At 31.3% G+C, this 18,648-nt stretch overlaps 1 protein-coding gene across 9 annotated transcripts in view; it reads right to left on the bottom strand.

The window, feature by feature from the left end:
* GULP1 (GULP PTB domain containing engulfment adaptor 1) overlaps positions 1–18,648 on the bottom strand; it is a 330,664-nt gene that overhangs the window by 116,545 nt on the left and 195,471 nt on the right. For all 9 annotated transcript variants that reach the window (XM_017865398.1, XM_017865405.1, XM_017865402.1 and 6 more), the window contains 2 exons: positions 16,527–16,598; positions 8,752–8,813 (listed from right to left, as the gene is read on the bottom strand). In XM_017865398.1, coding sequence (XP_017720887.1) covers positions 8,752–8,813; positions 16,527–16,554 — 90 coding nt within the window. In that variant the 5' untranslated portion in view covers positions 16,555–16,598. The remainder of the gene's footprint in view (positions 1–8,751; positions 8,814–16,526; positions 16,599–18,648) is intronic.

Below are 18,648 nucleotides of genomic sequence, written 5' to 3'. Positions count from 1 at the left end.
AAATTTTAATAATTAGCACATAACGTGTTTCCAAAATAAAAGTTATTATTCTGAAATACGTAACACTTTGAAGACCTAATAATGTAAACAGTTGACTTTTCATTGTGTTATCCTGTGTTTTCCATACTTGGAGATATATTTTTCCTCAGATTTTGCTTATATGAATTACACCATATCCCAGCAACCTCTTTGTACTACTTTGCTATCACATCTGTGCAAGATATTGAAAGAGGAGGTGTTTTAATACTATCTGATTTACTATCTGGAGTCTATGTTTATATTTATGAAAATGATTTAAAGGTTTAGAAAATAAACCACTTAGTTCTAAAAAGGAAAAAAATAGATGATACATACTTTTCTGGAAACTGAAGAAATAAGCACACAACAGGAGACTATTCTTAAATGTAAAAATATGCATAACAGCTCTGGAAATGAAGTTTCTCGTAGTTCAAAATACTATAAGAAAGACAAACATGACTTTATTTTGATGTAAAATATGTGAATTTATGTATATGTTGCCTAAGGGATGAGAGATTATTTCCTCTAAAATGTCTCTTAAAATGAAAGAACATTGTAAGTAGAAATCTTAATTTGTCTTCTGAAGAGATTTTGTGTCTCGAGAGTGTGCTGGCCACCTGTGTTATCGTACACTTTTTGAATAAAATGACAAAGAGTGAATCTGGAGGCAAATTGCTTTCACCTACCATTTTCCTACTCAATATATGAAATGCAACCATATTATCCATTGATAACATTGATAACATCAATGTTCACATCTAAATTATTTCCAAAACCTTGGTGTTTCCTGCCACATTTTACTTCTCTTAACAATCCTTTCCTCTTCATTCTCATTTCTCCTGCGTTTTCTGTTAAAAAAATAACAACAATAAGAATAATAATAAAAAAAAATGCTCACCTGTTTGCTAATTTTCTTTTATGCTGATTTTAGTCACTTATATGCTGCTTTTAGTGGCTCATCAAAACACCATTACTGAAATGGTATTGATAAAACCATTAAATGTTTTTTATTTTTTGGAAAGATGTTTTTTCCTCCAAAACTATATCTTTACTTTTCCTTTCTGCTCAGATCCTTAAGTCTCACAGTCTAGTCTTCAGAATGCTATTGCTTGACCCTTTTGAGACTAAATCAATCCTTTCCTTCTTTACATTCTCTAGCTATGAACAAGCTTTTTAAAATTATTTCAGCTGGGCATGGTGGCACATGCCTGTAATTTCAGCACTTTGGGAGGTCAAGTTGGGTGGATTGCTTGAGCTCAGGAGTTCAAGACCAGCATAAGCAACATGGCGAAACCCCATCTCTACAGAAAAATTAGCCAGGTGTGGTGGTGCAGGCCTGTAGTCCCAGCTACTCAGGAGGCTGAAGTGGGAGGATCATCTGAGCCCAGGAGGCAGAGGTTGCAGTGAACCAAAATTGTGCTACTGCATTCCAGCCTGGGTGACAAAGTGAGACCCCGTCTAAAAAATAAAATAAAAAACAAAAATTATTTCATCTAGGGCCAAACACATCTATGCAGAAATATGAAATAAATGATAAATATATTCAACTTTCAGAAAATGTCCTATGTATAACTAGATGCTCTGAAGGTGAAGAACCATTTAAGGACATAGATAACACCAAAGCATTTTTATCCAGGAATTATGTTAATAAAAATATCATTAAGCAAAGCAGAATAAAGAAAGATACAATACTTCATGGAAGCTTAGACACATGGCCTCTGTGTTAGGGAGGCTAATACATAGACTTTATTTAGTCTACTTAGCCCACTTGCATCTCTGCCAAACCATGCCTGGTTTAAAATGATGTCCAGAGAATCATTTAACAGACAGGGGCAGGGCTCCACACATGAAGCAATTTCACATACAACATATACAAGTGGCAGACACATACACACATTTTACTTTGTCTTTAGCTTTTTCATCTGCTGGTTAAGTACTCTCCAAAATTAGTAGCAGTATATCGCAATAAATAGACAAATGGATGTTGAACAGGATCAGATACTTGATTCCACACCTAATTTGGCTACTATCTTCCTGTGTAAGCTTAAACAAATCACAACTTCACTGGGTCTTAAATGACTTTATCAAGAAAATAACTGAGTTTGAATAATGAATACTAAAGTCCTTTTCAAAACTGTCTTTGAATCCATAACACATATATTGCATTTTTTAAAATAATAAAATGATACTATAGTAAATACTGAAATGTAATGAGGACTAATAAAGTTTTTAGCTCCTATTCAATAATTTCTAGCAGCTATATAATACTTTGTTAGAGTACTCTCAGATGTAGAATAACAGTTTGTAATGATAACCTTCAGAATTAACTGAAAGTTTATCTCAAGAATTCGGAAGCTATGCAATGCTAAGTGTTTATTGCCATTGCCCTTTTTCCATTTATTCTTGTATTTTATAAGCACATACTAGCTATTAATACAAGTCACAATTGAACAAGCTTCCAGTTGTTACTATGCTTTTATTTGCCTTCATATTTTTTGGCATAAAAAACACCATACAGTTTCCCACTATAGAGAGGACAAGGGAAAGGTAACATTTTACAGATTTCTAATTTCCTTTTAAACATTTGTCAGTATTACTTTGACACATAAAGCAAAAATTCTAAGTGGTAACAGATCCCAAATTATCAATACATATTATAGTATATATTATCTCTTTAATTGGAAAAATGATGGTTAGGCTTCAATTCATATGCTCATTCTTTAATTTTAAAATGTTTGAAATGAATACAAATGATATATATTAGCATTATTAAAGACCAGTTCTAAAATCTAATAAATGTTTTTTAAAGGTCATGTAACACCAAATTTTAAAGCAGTTCCTATGTTTCAAGATTAAAGACTCGTTTTTGGATAAATGATATAGATTATCTGGAAATGCAATTGAGCTCTTTATGTTTCTTATATTTCCCCTGGTATCTACAACCAGCAAAACTGTCAAGTGCTTATGTTTGTTGCTTTTATAAAGCTGCTCTAAAGAATCTCATGAAATTGCAATTCAAAACCATTTGGGATGTTTCAACAAGGCATCTCATCGATTACAGAGTTGTACCTTTTGCTCAACTTTCAGTGATTCCACAGAGTTGAATCTGAAGATTTTTCTTTCTTCATTTCCTTTTTTTGACACACTAATAGAGGTCATTTATTTCTAAAACCTGAATTTTTTCCAATTAGGTCATATACCAATCTTAATATCTCATTGAAGGGTAATTTATCATATACTCTCAAAAAACAATTTAAAGATCCTTCTTTACTATGACTCATTAAGCCACATAATGTTGTAACTTTTTCTCTTCATTAACTGATTACTTGTAAAACTCCCCAACGGTTTCAAAAGGTTTACAAGGACTGCCTTATATTTCTATATTTGATTTTTAAGACCAGGACAATCTTTGCATTAATATTTTGCTTCAGAATAAAGTTACCTCAGAGTGTCTCCTATTACCTCAAGGTAACAGGAAAGTATAATCACAATGGTATTATTCTTTAATGATCAAAGCATTCTCTTGTACATAATTCCACCAAGGTGGCAATATTGAGTCTCCTGTTGCGCTTCAGGAAAAAGTATTCCTTTCCCATAGAACCTTTCAAAGCGGTCACTGCACGTACTTCAGTTGATGCAAACAGACAAAATAAAATACCTAATACACATTCTAAGTAGTTTGTTCTATTTTTCAACACTACATTATTCTCAAGAGATAGTAATGACTAGTGTCAACTCCAGAGTTGACAGAACACTTTCTATAATGATATTAATAATGATAAAGTTTTGTCATGCCAAACACTGATCTAAGTTTTAAAAAATATATATTAACTCATTTAAATATCCTAACAAACCAGTTTGATATTTGTAGTTATTAATCTCATTTACAAGTAAAACAATTCAAGGACAGAAAAGTTACATAATTCTGATAACAGTTGAGAAAGTAGAAGTTTGAACCCAAATAGTTTGACCCAGAAGTGGCTGCTCTAATTACTGTAATAGGATACAGCAACTGTGTGGCTATAAAATTCTGATAGAATCAGTGGAGTTGTTGGTATAGAGCTTACTCTTGAGGGGTGCATCTGAGCATGTCAGATAGGTGGGTTCTGATTTTTCTATGATTACTATTGGGCAGGTTTAGTTAAAAGTTTCAAATGTAATTGCCCAACATGTGGTTTTCAACCAACTAAGGGTTAGAATCCTCAAGTTCCAATATCTTAGTGTCACATCTGATATTACATATTTTGTGTGGGGGGGAATGAAGGCAGTGTTTTTGTTCTTTGTCATTTTGTTTGTATTTTGAACCCAAATACAGGCTCATAGTTTATATATGTTGGCAAAGTTAGGTTGTAAAGATAAGAAAGCCTCACTAGAAACTACACAACTCACTGGGTCAGCAAGCCTTCTCTCTGATTAACATACCAAGTGGCAAACAGTGCACATGTCATATGAAAAACTCTGATACTCTAGAAAACTCTGAAATGTAAGGTAATCTTTCTTTATAAAACTCTCCTTGACATCTGAATTTTATTTTGTTGGTGATTATCTATGTAGTTCTCTCACTTGTAAAACTCCCTGACATGGTTTTGAAAGGGTTTGCAAGGAATGTGTTATATGATATTTCTATATTTGATTTTAAGATGTTCCATAGTTTAGAAGATAATGACATAGGTGTTGGTTATCATTATGTAATTTTCTTTCTAAATTCTTTCTGTGTCTCATGTGACTGTTTCCTCTCCACAGGGACGTCATAAGTTTTTAAGGTGAAGGTCCATGTTACTATTTGTTTTAGATTTGCTCACTTTTAGAGCTCGGAACACAGTAAACAGGTAATCAAGGAATGTTGACTCTCTTTACTGCTGCCTCGTGCAAAGTAAGGTAGTAATCTCTTTATAACTTCATTCTTATACATCCTTGCATTTTTGTATATCTTAAAGACAGATTTTCATAAAAGGATAAATACAGTAAACTTTTGGGGGGATAATTATACATTTTAGAATAAAACCGTTAATAAAAAAGTTTTAATGAAACATTTGTCACAATTTTTCATCTAGGAAATGACTGTCTCACTCTAACAATAATAAGTTGATTAAAATACAAGTCTGCCAGCATTTTATCTTTATAGAAAAGAGAGTTTAGCATTCTCATAAAAAATTGAAGGGAACAGAATTTTTTTAAATTTCTGCCTTAATGTTCTAATTATAATATCAGTAAGAATCTAATACCTAATCTATTGATTCTGTCAACTTTACTTTAAAAATACATCCAGATTCTCAGTACTCTTCTCCTTCAGCTCCTATTCAGCTTCAGCTGCAGTCAACTTTTTGCACTTGCTACCCATCTCTAAATATATGTCCCTATGACCCACTACATTGATTTCATGACCACATTTTTTCATAGGTAATAACCTTTAACTTGGAAACATCACTCCAGAGTACACAGGATAATACAAAAGATTACCAATGAATATTAATGCTGTTACTTCACATTAAAGAAAACTCTAAACTAATGAACCCTACATAGAACAATGCTTATTTTAAACCATCTATTATTTTATATCGACATATGATCTGAAATCATTACACCATGAATATTAAATGTGAAATTTTGAAATCAATGTTCCATAAATTGAAAGAATGTAGAAATAAAATGTGTTCTAAAAAAGAATTATAAAATAAAACAGAACACTACTCCTTTAAAACTGAAGACACTTAAACATAAATGTTATTACATATTTCTCCAGGGAGAATAATAATTCTTAAATAGTTCTGTTAAATTTATCAGATTAATTTGTAACCAGTGGATGCCAAAAGTGAGTGAAGTAACAGAAATCTTTTAATGGTATGATGATTCTCCCTTTTAGCCAGGATGAAAATAGATATTCTTTCTTATTCTCTGCTTATATACCATTCCTATGCTACCTTAATTCTTCCTCTGGAATATTAAGCACATCTTTATTTTCCACTACAACTTTATCTACTACCCTATGGTAAACTTATTACCACACACTTGGACCATTAAAATAACTTCCTAAGAGGTTTAATGTCATTTTATCACTCCCGATCCAAACTGACCTTTTTATCACTACCGATTTATCTTCCTAAAATCCTGTTGGATTTGCTAACAACCTAAACTGTTGCCTCTGCCGTTCAAGCTGTTCCCAATTTGCCTTTTTAACCTTGTCCATCATTAATACTTGTATGAGATCAGTTTTATGTGTCAACTTGGCTAATTTACAGTGCCCAGTTATTCAATCAAATTCTAATCTAGGTGTTGCTGTAAACTTATTTCATAAATACGATTAACATCTCTAATCGGTTCACTTTATGTGAAGGAGATTATCCTGGATAATCTGGATGGGCCAGATCTAATGAATGGAATGGCTCTAAGAACAGAACTGAGGGACGGAACTGATGTTTGCCTGAAAAAAGAAAAATTCCACTATTTCAGACACTGTTGTAGCACTAACTCCTTTATAACAACTCAAGTGATAAATTACTATTGTTACCATTCCTATTTATTGATGAATAATCATAGACATAGAAAGGTTAAGCAATTTTCCCAAAGTCACACAGTAAACAAGTGTTGGAGTCACGATATAAACCAAGGAATCTAGCTCTAGAGTCTGTATTATTTTTTCCATTGTGTCAAGCTACTTTCTGTGGTCATGGATCTGGTCTTCAAGTGGCATATTCTATAACAAGAGATACAGAATATCTTGAAAAGTAACTCTACTATGAAGTCAACTTAAAAAGTACCACAAACAAAGGAATTCAGAAAAAAACTAACATTTTTCAAATGAATTGACTGCTACTTTGTACACATAAAATATACATTATCACTCATGAGGCTATATTAGAATAGACAAAACCATCCTGCCCTTCCATATTGTACTGGTCCCAGTCTGGGAAGATGTTTCTGTACCCTCTACTTCCTGTAGAATGTCTTAAAATTGTTACGCACCTATGAATTGGCACAGGCAACTTTTCCATGTAGACAAGCAGAATGATTGGCAGACTTAAATGTAGATCTAATTATAATATAACCTTTTAATCTTTTATAAAGCTGTTTTTCGAAATGAAGCATATCATTCACATAAAAATAATATTGATGGTTTCAACTGGAACATATAATTCCACTATGATTGATAATATCAAAACTGAGCATGCACTTTAAAATCACAGTAGCTTTCCAGATTAAAATATTTTTCAGTGTAGATTTCATATAGTGTATCAATAGCTAATATGAACAGTATCTGTGGAAATGATGGATAACAAACATATTTTTCTCATTCAGTTAACTAACCTTTTCATGCTAAATTAGGGCAATCAACTTGTATGTTAAGTTTATAGAAAAATTCATAAGCACTGTAGTGATTTCAAGTATAATATGTTTATACAGAAAATATTTCCGATTTCTTTGCTGGTAAGTCAGCAAGAAAAAAACAAGAGATGGTGCACTCTCCAAATTCACTGCTGAGCAACAGCTCTGGAAGGACTTCTAGATAGGCTTTTAAATGTTTCTTCCTTCTGATTCAGACTAAGATAAGAACCCTAGATGTTTTCTATCACACACTGTTAATATTCTCCTCAATAAAGATTCTTTAATTTTTCCTGAAATTGCTATGCCTAATCTCACTGTATCCCAGTATATACTTTACTAATCCATAAACATTTAAGTTCTCTTATAAAGATATAGTTTTGTTTTCCCCTATTCCATCTCCAAGTTCAGTTGCTTTTAAATTTGACTCTAATATTTCCAATCCCCTCTTTAACTCATATCTGTCTCTTCCAAATTTTGACTCAAATTTCTCTGAAAATTATTACAAGTTTGGTGATCATTAACTACAAAATAGCATCTTTCTTTAAAGTCCCTGTTGTAAATTGAATTCACTCATTTTTCTCAACAACAAATGAAATCTTTAGACACAGAGTATAAATGTTTCCAGTTCTCTATTAAAATGCAGCAACTTGAACAAAAGAATTTTTAAAAGGCACCTTTTGTGTGCTTTTAAAATAATTTAGGGTGGGCAGAATGGCTTATGCCTGTAATCCTAGCACTTTGGGAGGCTGAGGCAGGTGGACCACTTGAGGTCAGGAGTTTGAGACCAGCCTGGCCAACATGGTGAAATCCCGTTTCTATTAAAAATACAAAAATTAGCTATGCATGGTAGCACGTGCCTATAATTCCAGCTACTCCAGAGGCTGAAGTGGGAGAATCACTTGAACCCAGGAGATGGAGGTTGCAGTGAGCCAAGATCTCCCCAATGCACTCCAGCTTGGCCTACAGAGCACGTCTTCATCTCAATAAAATAAAAATTTAAACTTTGTTCTTTTTTCTTGATAATTACATTTATGAAAATTGCAGCTCGATTCTCTCAATTGCCAGTTTTTTATTTTAGGTCATGTAAGTCACATTTAAATATTTTAACGGGAAAGCTAATTTGTTAGTGGTTTGAGTTTCTACAGGCCATGATATTGCAATATTTTTACATAACCAAATCACTTGAAGAAACACATGTTGTGACTTAAATAGTAATTTTAAAGAATATACTCTTAAAAGAGAAACTATTCTACAGAGAAAATAACTTCCCATGCCACAATTATTTTATTTATGTAACCTTTTTTCAGGAATCACTAACCAGGAAATGTCAATATATAAGCAATCTAAGATTAGCCATGAATCAGTAATAATACTATAACAAAATAAAATTAATATATGAACTATTTTTACCTTTGCATTATAGGGAATGAAATGTTTAGATAAAGCTTCAGGTGTATGCATCCATGTTTTGTCTGCAATAAAAAATACACAGAGTTAAATTTTAGGTTTCCATGGTGTCATATGCATGCATTACCATTTGTAGGACATCTGAGCTGGGTAGAGTATTTCTAATTCTGAGATTCTTTGCTAAATTGAGAAAGAATAATCACTGAGACAGAAGAACAATGCAGCTGGGGAGTGATTATAGGATTCTTTCTTTGGTATAAAAGTCCCTAGCTTTTCTTTTTAAAGTTTTCAAATAATACAAATGATACCAAATTTTAAAAGAACATATAAAACAACATCAGAGGGCTATGAGTAATTACATTCATTTGTGATTTAAAACAAGTATCTTTCTTCTTTCACTTTATGCTCTCATGAATTACAGGTTACTTTTCTTAATTCCTAGAACAACAAAATATAATCTACTCTTTAACTGTTTGTGAATATTATATTGTACTATCAAGATTTAGCTATTCTAAAGGGAAATTATCATATTATACTAACAACTGCATTTGTATGAAACTGAAATAAACCAACTTACAATGTTCATTTGGAAATCAATATAATATTGTGATAAATCTTTATTCTAAATTTGAAGAAACAATGATTGAAGGTCTTCTCTCAGGAGTTTTGGATAGAAATAGTCTCAAATGCAATAAATCAAAATGTTTCTTAGATAAGTGTTAAAAATATTAGAAATAAAAGTAACTCAAAAGGATAGAATATATTAAAACTAATTGCATTATATATTATTTATATCTTGTTATTTATATTTGTATTACTAATATTTTTTATTTAATTTTTGAAACTTATTAATATAGCCCACATATTTTCCCCAATATTTTGATGAATGCATAAGTGGGAGAAATAAATGTTAACATTTACATGAAACAAATTGGCTTTTTTTTGAATCTGCATTTATTTGGAGTACGACTTCTCAATCTTCAATGATATTTTGTCTCCATTCGTGTAGTTTTGTATGTATCTTATTTTCATGGGAGTTTAAAATTTAGAATCAGTACTATAAATAGAACAAAATCAAAGATTTATTTTACCACGAAACATATAAGTACAAACTGGAAGGAAATATTGTATTACTAACAAAGTATTTTCAACATTAAATTTAGATTTTTTTAAATGCTGTTAACAGAAACTAACTTGATATCCTTAATATGTTCTTAAACTGGGTGAATGTGAAGACATAGAGAAAATGACACATATTTTTGGAATGCAAATTATTTTATACTATTTGAATAATAATACAGTATATTTATATTAAACTTGTTTATGGGGTACAATGCAATATTCTCAAGTATTTCCAATAGAAAAGATGAAGCGCCAAGAGAATTGGGGCTATTTCTGACTACCAGAGGGAATACATGATAGCCGTACTTGGGTGAAATATTTTGAACAGCAATACATTCTAAGTTTAAAAAAAAAATTGACATTGAGATTTAATGTGCGAAATTTGTATTTTCTATATGGATTTTCATCTTAGCTATAGTTTTTGTGATTGCTAATGGAAGTAATATGATTAATTCAAGAATAATTTGCACTTAGATTTGGAATATAGTCTTGCTTTTATACATTAAAAGAAGTAAATCACAATATTTCTTCCAAGGCAATAAAACACAAAACACAAAAAACTCACAAAAAAACACCTTTAGGAAAACTAAAAAGATGTCCAATTTCTCCTTTTAACTCCTTCACTTAATTCTTTTCATGTCTCCTTTCCAAAACATACAACACATCTGAGGAGCATGTAAAGTCTGACTAAACTCTCACTACGATGGGTCATACTAATCCTGAGGCAGAGAGGTATTAATAATTTCTTTCTCCATAAACCACTATTACTTGAAAACTGATGAAACTGACTCTGTTATAGACTCATATTGCAGCGACCTAAAAAGAGTATACCAAGCTGCCTCTGCTGACAGACTAAAATAATCACAATATTAAATTTCGGTGGATAAGCTGCAGTTCCTACAACGACAAAAATCTGCATCCATATATCAAGTGCTGATAATTTAGTGCTTGTTTATTACATAACCTCAAGTATGAGCAGTAAAATTTATAAATCCTGAAGGATTTCCAAAATGCGCTCTTACTGTCATCCTCATTTATATTTTGGCAAAAAAATGACAAAATAAGACTCTTTATATTAACTTATAGATATGACTAAATCTTGAGTAGGAAATAGATATGATGGTCTTTGGTCACTATATGTGTTCATAGAAGGTATTAGATATATGAAAATGTGCAGAAATGGGAATATAGAGATTCTAAAAAGAGTTCCCCTTCTTTGAATTAAAGTAAAGTCACTAACTCAATATTAAACACTTACATGAAGGAAAATGCCAACATTTCAACATATCTGACAAATATCAATGTACTTTGATTGCTGGGTCAATAAATTTAGGTTTTCAAAATGCATTTAGATTAATAACTCATCAAGAAATATAGAGTAAACTCATTATTTTGTATCATCAGAGCTTACAATGGTGAAACAACTATTTTGAGTACTTTAAATTTAAAACTAAATGCTGGTTGATGAATAGATACATTTGAATAAAATGTTCATTAAAAAAATAAAGTAACATTTAACTATTAAATTTTAAGTGCTGTGCGTTATGATATCTACTCGACAGTATGTCAACTAAATTTAAAAAATGTAATTAGTTGAATTATTTAATCATTTATTTGCATGTTATTTTATGCTTTTTTACTTAATGATTTATATTTGATGTAATAAATAGAATATATAATTTTTTTAATTAAAAGAGAAAATTAATGTAGGGAAAGAATCTAAAACAAAGACAATCATTAAAATTTAATCTATGATTATATTTGACTAATTTTTAAAGAGCTTTTCAAAAAAGCTCAAAATGATATGACTCTAATATATTCAGCACTCTTCAGAATCTCTGAGTAACTCTAACACCATTAGAGCATTTGCAAAGAAAATTAGTGAATTCAATCAAGAAATTCAAACTTACTAATTCGGAGATTAAATTAAAAAACACACACACAATTATGTTTAGGTTTAAGATGGTCTTTTTTCCTTAGGCTTCTGAGGTCCAGGATCATTTAGTAAGATTACATGTGATGACCAAGTATACTGGGTAGGCATGAAATAAAGAATAAGCTTTTACTGATAGAAGATCATCTTGCTTTGTTTAGGATACTGTACACAGTGTATGTTGATGGTAGTTTTGGAAACATGACTTAAATTAAATATTCTCTCGTGATATAATTATAGCTCATGGCTCCAACTTATCCAGATATACAAATACTCACAAAATTTAAGTTTTTTATCTCAAATTAAAATTTAACGAAATAATGCTATTGATGGAAATCAGGAGTATGAGCTCTAAAATTTTTTTCTTTAACAACTTCACCAAATGATAGAGTCAGAATTGATTGGTGAATTAAGGTAAAATTTTCAGTTTCAAGTTCTACTTCAGGTTGGAGCAAAATATTAATGAATGAATTCCTGATACTAAATCATTAGACCTGAAAAATAAGATAAGTCAAAAGAAATTCAAAGTGAATGAAGCAAATCAGGAAATAACAAGTGCTTCTGCTTCTTGATTCTCTGAATCACTCCACTATTCCCATAGTTGTCCTCCCACTGTGCTCAAATGAGACAAATATACAATTACTGGTTACTCACATTACTATCCAACTCTTGGGATTTCTCAATGAAAAACCATTCTAAACCCCCTTCAAATAAACAGTAAATTAGAAATGTGGAGTTTCAACTTTAAAGCGATAGGAAAGGAGGATTGTTAGCAGATATATATAAAAAGAAGGCCTAGAAGTGTTTATTAAAAATAAGTTAGAGTGATTAAAGCATTAAGTTGTGACGTAAGATTTCTATTGCTTTATTAAAAATACTTCAGGTTGGGCACAGCGGCTCATGCCTATAATCCCAACACTTTGGGAGGCCAAGGCAGGAGGATCACTTGATGCTAGGAGTTAGAGACCAGCCCTGGCAATGTAGCAAGATCCTGTCTCTATATAAAACAAAACAAAAATTTCAATATGTCATAGAATTATTTATAGATTTTGTTACTAGTAAAAGGAATGAAAGAAACACTATTTTACTTTTGGTACTTTTTTTTTACATTTAAAAACATTTAAATTTTTTAAAATATTTACAAATCAGAAGCAGCTACAGACTATAATCAATGTCATTTTGCTTTCCCCTTATTCAGAAAAAATAAGTAAAATAATACATTTCTAGCTTCCCAGGGTTGAAAAGTGCCTTAAAGGTTACATTATCTAAATTCTCACTGAATACATCAATCTTCTCTGCCATATCCAAATGTTTGAACACCTCTCACTGCAGGGACCNATATCAATGTACTTTGATTGCTGGGTCAATAAATTTAGGTTTTCAAAATGCATTTAGATTAATAACTCATCAAGAAATATAGAGTAAACTCATTATTTTTGTATCATCAGAGCTTACAATGGTGAAACAACTATTTTTGAGTACTTTAAATTTAAAACTAAATGCTGGTTGATGAATAGATACATTTGAATAAAATGTTCATTAAAAAAATAAAGTAACATTTAAATATTAAATTTTAAGTGCTGTGCGTTATGATATCTACTCGACAGTATGTCAACTAAATTTAAAAAATGTAATTAGTTGAATTATTTAATCATTTATTTGCATGTTATTTTATGCTTTTTTACTTAATGATTTATATTTGATGTAATAAATAGAATATATAATTTTTTTAATTAAAAGAGAAAATTAATGTAGGGAAAGAATCTAAAACAAAGACAATCATTAAAATTTAATCTATGATTATATTTGACTAATTTTAAAGAGCTTTTCAAAAGAGCTCAAAATGATATGACTCTAATATATTCAGCACTCTTCAGAATCTCTGAGTAACTCTAACACCATTAGAGCATTTGCAAAGAAAATTAGTGAATTCAATCAAGAAATTCAAACTTACTAATTCGGAGATTAAATTAAAAAACACACACACAATTATGTTTAGGTTTAAGATGGTCTTTTTTCCTTAGGCTTCTGAGGTCCAGGATCATTTAGTAAGATTACATGTGATGACCAAGTATACTGGGTAGGCATGAAATAAAGAATAAGCTTTTACTGATAGAAGATCATCTTGCTTTGTTTAGGATACTGTACACAGTGTATGTTGATGGTAGTTTTGGAAACATGACTTAAATTAAATATTCTCTCGTGATATAATTATAGCTCATGGCTCCAACTTATCCAGATATACAAATACTCACAAAATTTAAGTTTTTTATCTCAAATTAAAATTTAACGAAATAATGCTATTGATGGAAATCAGGAGTATGAGCTCTAAAATTTTTTTCTTTAACAACTTCACCAAATGATAGAGTCAGAATTGATTGGTGAATTAAGGTAAAATTTTCAGTTTCAAGTTCTACTTCAGGTTGGAGCAAAATATTAATGAATGAATTCCTGATACTAAATCATTAGACCTGAAAATAAGATAAGTCAAAAGAAATTCAAAGTGAATGAAGCAAATCAGGAAATAACAAGTGCTTCTGCTTCTTGATTCTCTGAATCACTCCACTATTCCCATAGTTGTCCTCCCACTGTGCTCAAATGAGACAAATATACAATTACTGGTTACTCACATTACTATCCAACTCTTGGGATTTCTCAATGAAAACCATTCTAAACCCCTTCAAATAAACAGTAAATTAGAAATGTGGAGTTTCAACTTTAAAGCGATAGGAAAGGAGGATTGTTAGCAGATATATATAAAAGAAGGCCTAGAAGTGTTTATTAAAATAAGTTAGAGTGATTAAAGCATTAAGTTGTGACGTAAGATTTCTATTGCTTTATTAAAATACTTCAGGTTGGGCACAGCGGCTCATGCCTATAATCCCAACACTTTGGGAGGCCAAGGCAGGAGGATCACTTGATGCTAGGAGTTAGAGACCAGCCCTGGCAATGTAGCAAGATCCTGTCTCTATATAAAACAAAACAAAATTTCAATATGTCATAGAATTATTTATAGATTTTGTTACTAGTAAAAGGAATGAAAGAAACACTATTTTACTTTTGGTACTTTTTTTTTACATTTAAAACATTTAAATTTTTTAAAATATTTACAAATCAGAAGCAGCTACAGACTATAATCAATGTCATTTTGCTTTCCCCTTATTCAGAAAAAATAAGTAAAATAATACATTTCTAGCTTCCCAGGGTTGAAAAGTGCCTTAAAGGTTACATTATCTAAATTCTCACTGAATACATCAATCTTCTCTGCCATATCCAAATGTTTGAACACCTCTCACTGCAGGGATCAAAAAAAGCTAGCAATTTGAGTAATTTAATTAAACTTTTACATGACTTTCTTGGAATTCTTTTTCCCTATATTAAATCAGTGACATTATCATTTACACCTATTTGTCCTTTACTAAACTCAACCCCATGGCTAAATGGCAGTCCTTCAAATGTTGAAAGACAGCTCTCATTAACACATGAATAGTTCTCAGTCATGCTTCCTGTTGCATGGCTGAAAGTCCTGAAGTCATCTCAGTCTTTCTCATCTGGGCATGTTACTATGTGTCAGTTAACACTGTAACCTTTTAAAGGGAGAACACACAGTGCCTGAATGCCTGATATTGAACAGAACACTAGTCATGGTTCTGGACTATTCATTATCCATACATTAGAAAATGACACAGAGCCTTTGATAATCACATTGTTGACTTTATTCTTCAGCCATTTTTACTCATACAGTATTCAAGGTGCATCTTCCAAATAACAGCAATATTTGAATCATGATAAAAGTATTAGATTTTCTGGGCCCTTGTTTGACAATCTGTAGTATCTTAGTAATTTTATAGTGTGGAATAAGGCCTAACTGGTCATTTTTTCTTCACACATCTGTAATCCTACTATAGCATTCATGTATTATTACCTTCTATCTATGAATTTGGTTATCATTATTTAAGTATTCTTTCCCAATTCCTTAATAATGTAAAAGAGGAGAGAGCCTGATGCCCTCCACCAGAGAACTTCTTTGAGAATGAAAAAGGATACATTATTTAAACTTCACTGACCTCAACCAAGTTATACTTATTTTTCTATATTTATAAGTGCATCATAAAATAGTTTGTCAAATGCCATGTTGTTCTGCCCATTAAGAAACAACATCTAATTAGCTGTTTCTTTCAGTCCTATAGTGATCATTATAATATACTGCATTCATAGTTATTTAAATTCCTACCTAAAAATTAATAACAAATTTATTTTGGCCTCATTGCTTTAAATCTATTTACTACCAATCCTCACATATTATTCAATGATACATGAAGCCTATGCACACTCACACACACAATTATGAATGAATTTATGTTACTTTAATCTTACATAAGCCCAGGAAATTTAGTATTATATGGCTACATAAGCTAAAGTTAGAACGAAGTTTCAGATAATTTTATTCTTTGCAATTTCACAACAAGCTTCAAATTGCTAGGTGACATATTGTCACATATGTATTGTGAACTCAGTGTAATAAACAACTTTGATCTTTCACTAGGGTGATAACTGAAGAAAGCTAATTAGCAACGTTTGCAGATTTGTGTTGCTCTAATCTAACTTCATTTCTGGGCCAGGTGGTTGAACAACAAGAGGGAAACTGATTTCTTAACATCTGTGCTTATGTTCATAGCAACTTTGGCTTGACTCCCAAGTTTTAAAAAATGACCACACTTACCTTTCTTCCTGCTAAAAGCACGGTTCATGATGAGGATCAGCCAAATAAATGTTCAGTTCCACGCCTTATATCCTGTAAAAGTGACAAAATATTAAAACATAAATGAAGGACTGTTGACTGACCTCTCTTTTGCTAATGTGGTTTTAATTACAAAGCCTTTTAAATTTTAAAATATTTACAAACAGTATTCTATAATGATTCAAAGGACATTGGGTAAGAAAAAACACAAGTACTTAATAATGTGAGTGGTAAAAGCAGATAGGAACATCTCAACAGAAATTCCTCCAAAGTTCTTCAATTTTGTCTTTTTTCTATTATACATCCATCATAAACTATGTTTATTTTCAAACTTAAGGAGAAGAAAATCGATACTTTTCCTCAGCTTGTTGATAAGAGATGTATATATAAACACTTTACTTTTTATTTAACTGAGGCCCAGAGAAGTTTCATGTCCATTACAAAGTCACAAAGACAGGTGATATACTAGGAGCAGTGTTAAAACCATAGGATAAAATTACCTACCAATTAAGATTGTTTTACACATTAGGAAAGGTATGAAAGTACTTGGCACAGTATCTGGCACATATTGAGCTCAGAAAATATTAGCTACTCTCTTTGTGTTAGATATAGCATGGGATACAAATTTAGTGCTCTTTTTATATGCATTATTTATCCATCAAAGAGGTCCTCTTAATACCTGTTGTGTAGTGTATTCACTATGAGGGTTACACATCAAATTCGGCAGCTTAGGTAAAGGACTTTATGCACTGTTGTTCAATTGAGATCTTTCAATTTTATATATTTAATGACTTCGTGTACAAAACAACAATAACAAAAAGATTTCTGGAGCAATTCCCTCAGAGACTCAGAGAAAATTCACATTAAGGTCTGAGAAGAAAGTTATGATTAGATATTTATTGGCACTGCATTGTAATCCATATTTGGGGTCCATAAAATAGTTAATCTTACAGATACAACACTCAGAAGTAACTCTGCTGCTCTAGCAACAGAATATTCATGAATTAACATTAAGATAGCCTTTCACTTCTACTTTATCTTCTATGAGGACTAGTGTTACAGGTATATTACAGGGTAACACAAATTTTTTTTAGAATTAAAATATTTTGCTATTTTCAAAATTGGCATTTTTTTCATTTCTTAGAATTCAACCACAGTAAATAAAACTGTTTAATAATGTTCTTCCTTGATAACCTAGAGACCTGCTTCAACAGAAATCAAAGGAAACTCATGTGTTCAGTGTAAGAGCCCAATCTGGTGTGCTCCCATCTGCAGGTGGCAAGACAGTAACTGAACTCAGGGTAAAACTTTCCCCACTCTCTGCCCACTGTTGCCTAGAGATCTCAGCTGATAGAGATAAATTCACGAGAGACCAAAAGCTTTGCATGATTCCGGAAATAGCTTCCCCCGTTCCACTCTAAGACTCAAAGTCTGACCACCATGTCCTGCTAGGAGATCTTCATAATTTTATCATATTCTTTATTCCTAAGTATGTCAGTCAACATAAGCAGCTCAGGTTACTCTCGTCACTCAGAATCTAATTCTAATGCGTTACATTCTGTAACCACATCTTTCACTTCTCCCATCATCTGGAAACATTTCACTGTGTCATCTGGCATTCACAGTAAATCATTATCAAAATGCACTCAGCATTTTTTCTAAAGATTTTATCCAGTCTGCCACTCTTACTGAAACCTAGTTGTTGCCTGAGCAAACTAGTTCTACTGCAGTCCTTTCAAGAGGCTGGCTGTTTATCTCCCACACATATTATACCAACAGACCAAGAAATGATGCATTTTCAATTACTGTACTTCTCTTTTTTTTCAAAACCCTTAATTTCTTTGAGGATTTTGCCATCAGACTATATATATACATAATGGAATATAACACAACAGAGAATATAATATATTTGGTATCATTTCAAAAGTTACTTTTCACCTATATCTTAACAGACCTGGTTATTTATTGAGCATATCCTGAAGAAATAAGGAAAAAAATTTTAAAATTAGTAGAAAAGAACATAATATATGCAAATGTAAAATTTGTCTTCTCTGGAAAATAAAGTAACAAAATACTATGAAATTTATTAATCAGCAGACCAAAT

The sequence above is a fragment of the Rhinopithecus bieti genome, unplaced genomic scaffold (assembly GCF_001698545.2).
Source record: "Rhinopithecus bieti isolate Rb0 unplaced genomic scaffold, ASM169854v2 scaffold_2827, whole genome shotgun sequence".
Classification (NCBI taxonomy): Eukaryota; Metazoa; Chordata; class Mammalia; order Primates; family Cercopithecidae; genus Rhinopithecus; species Rhinopithecus bieti.
Note: the sequence above shows the minus strand (reverse complement) of the source record. Positions and strands in the feature narration are given on the sequence as shown.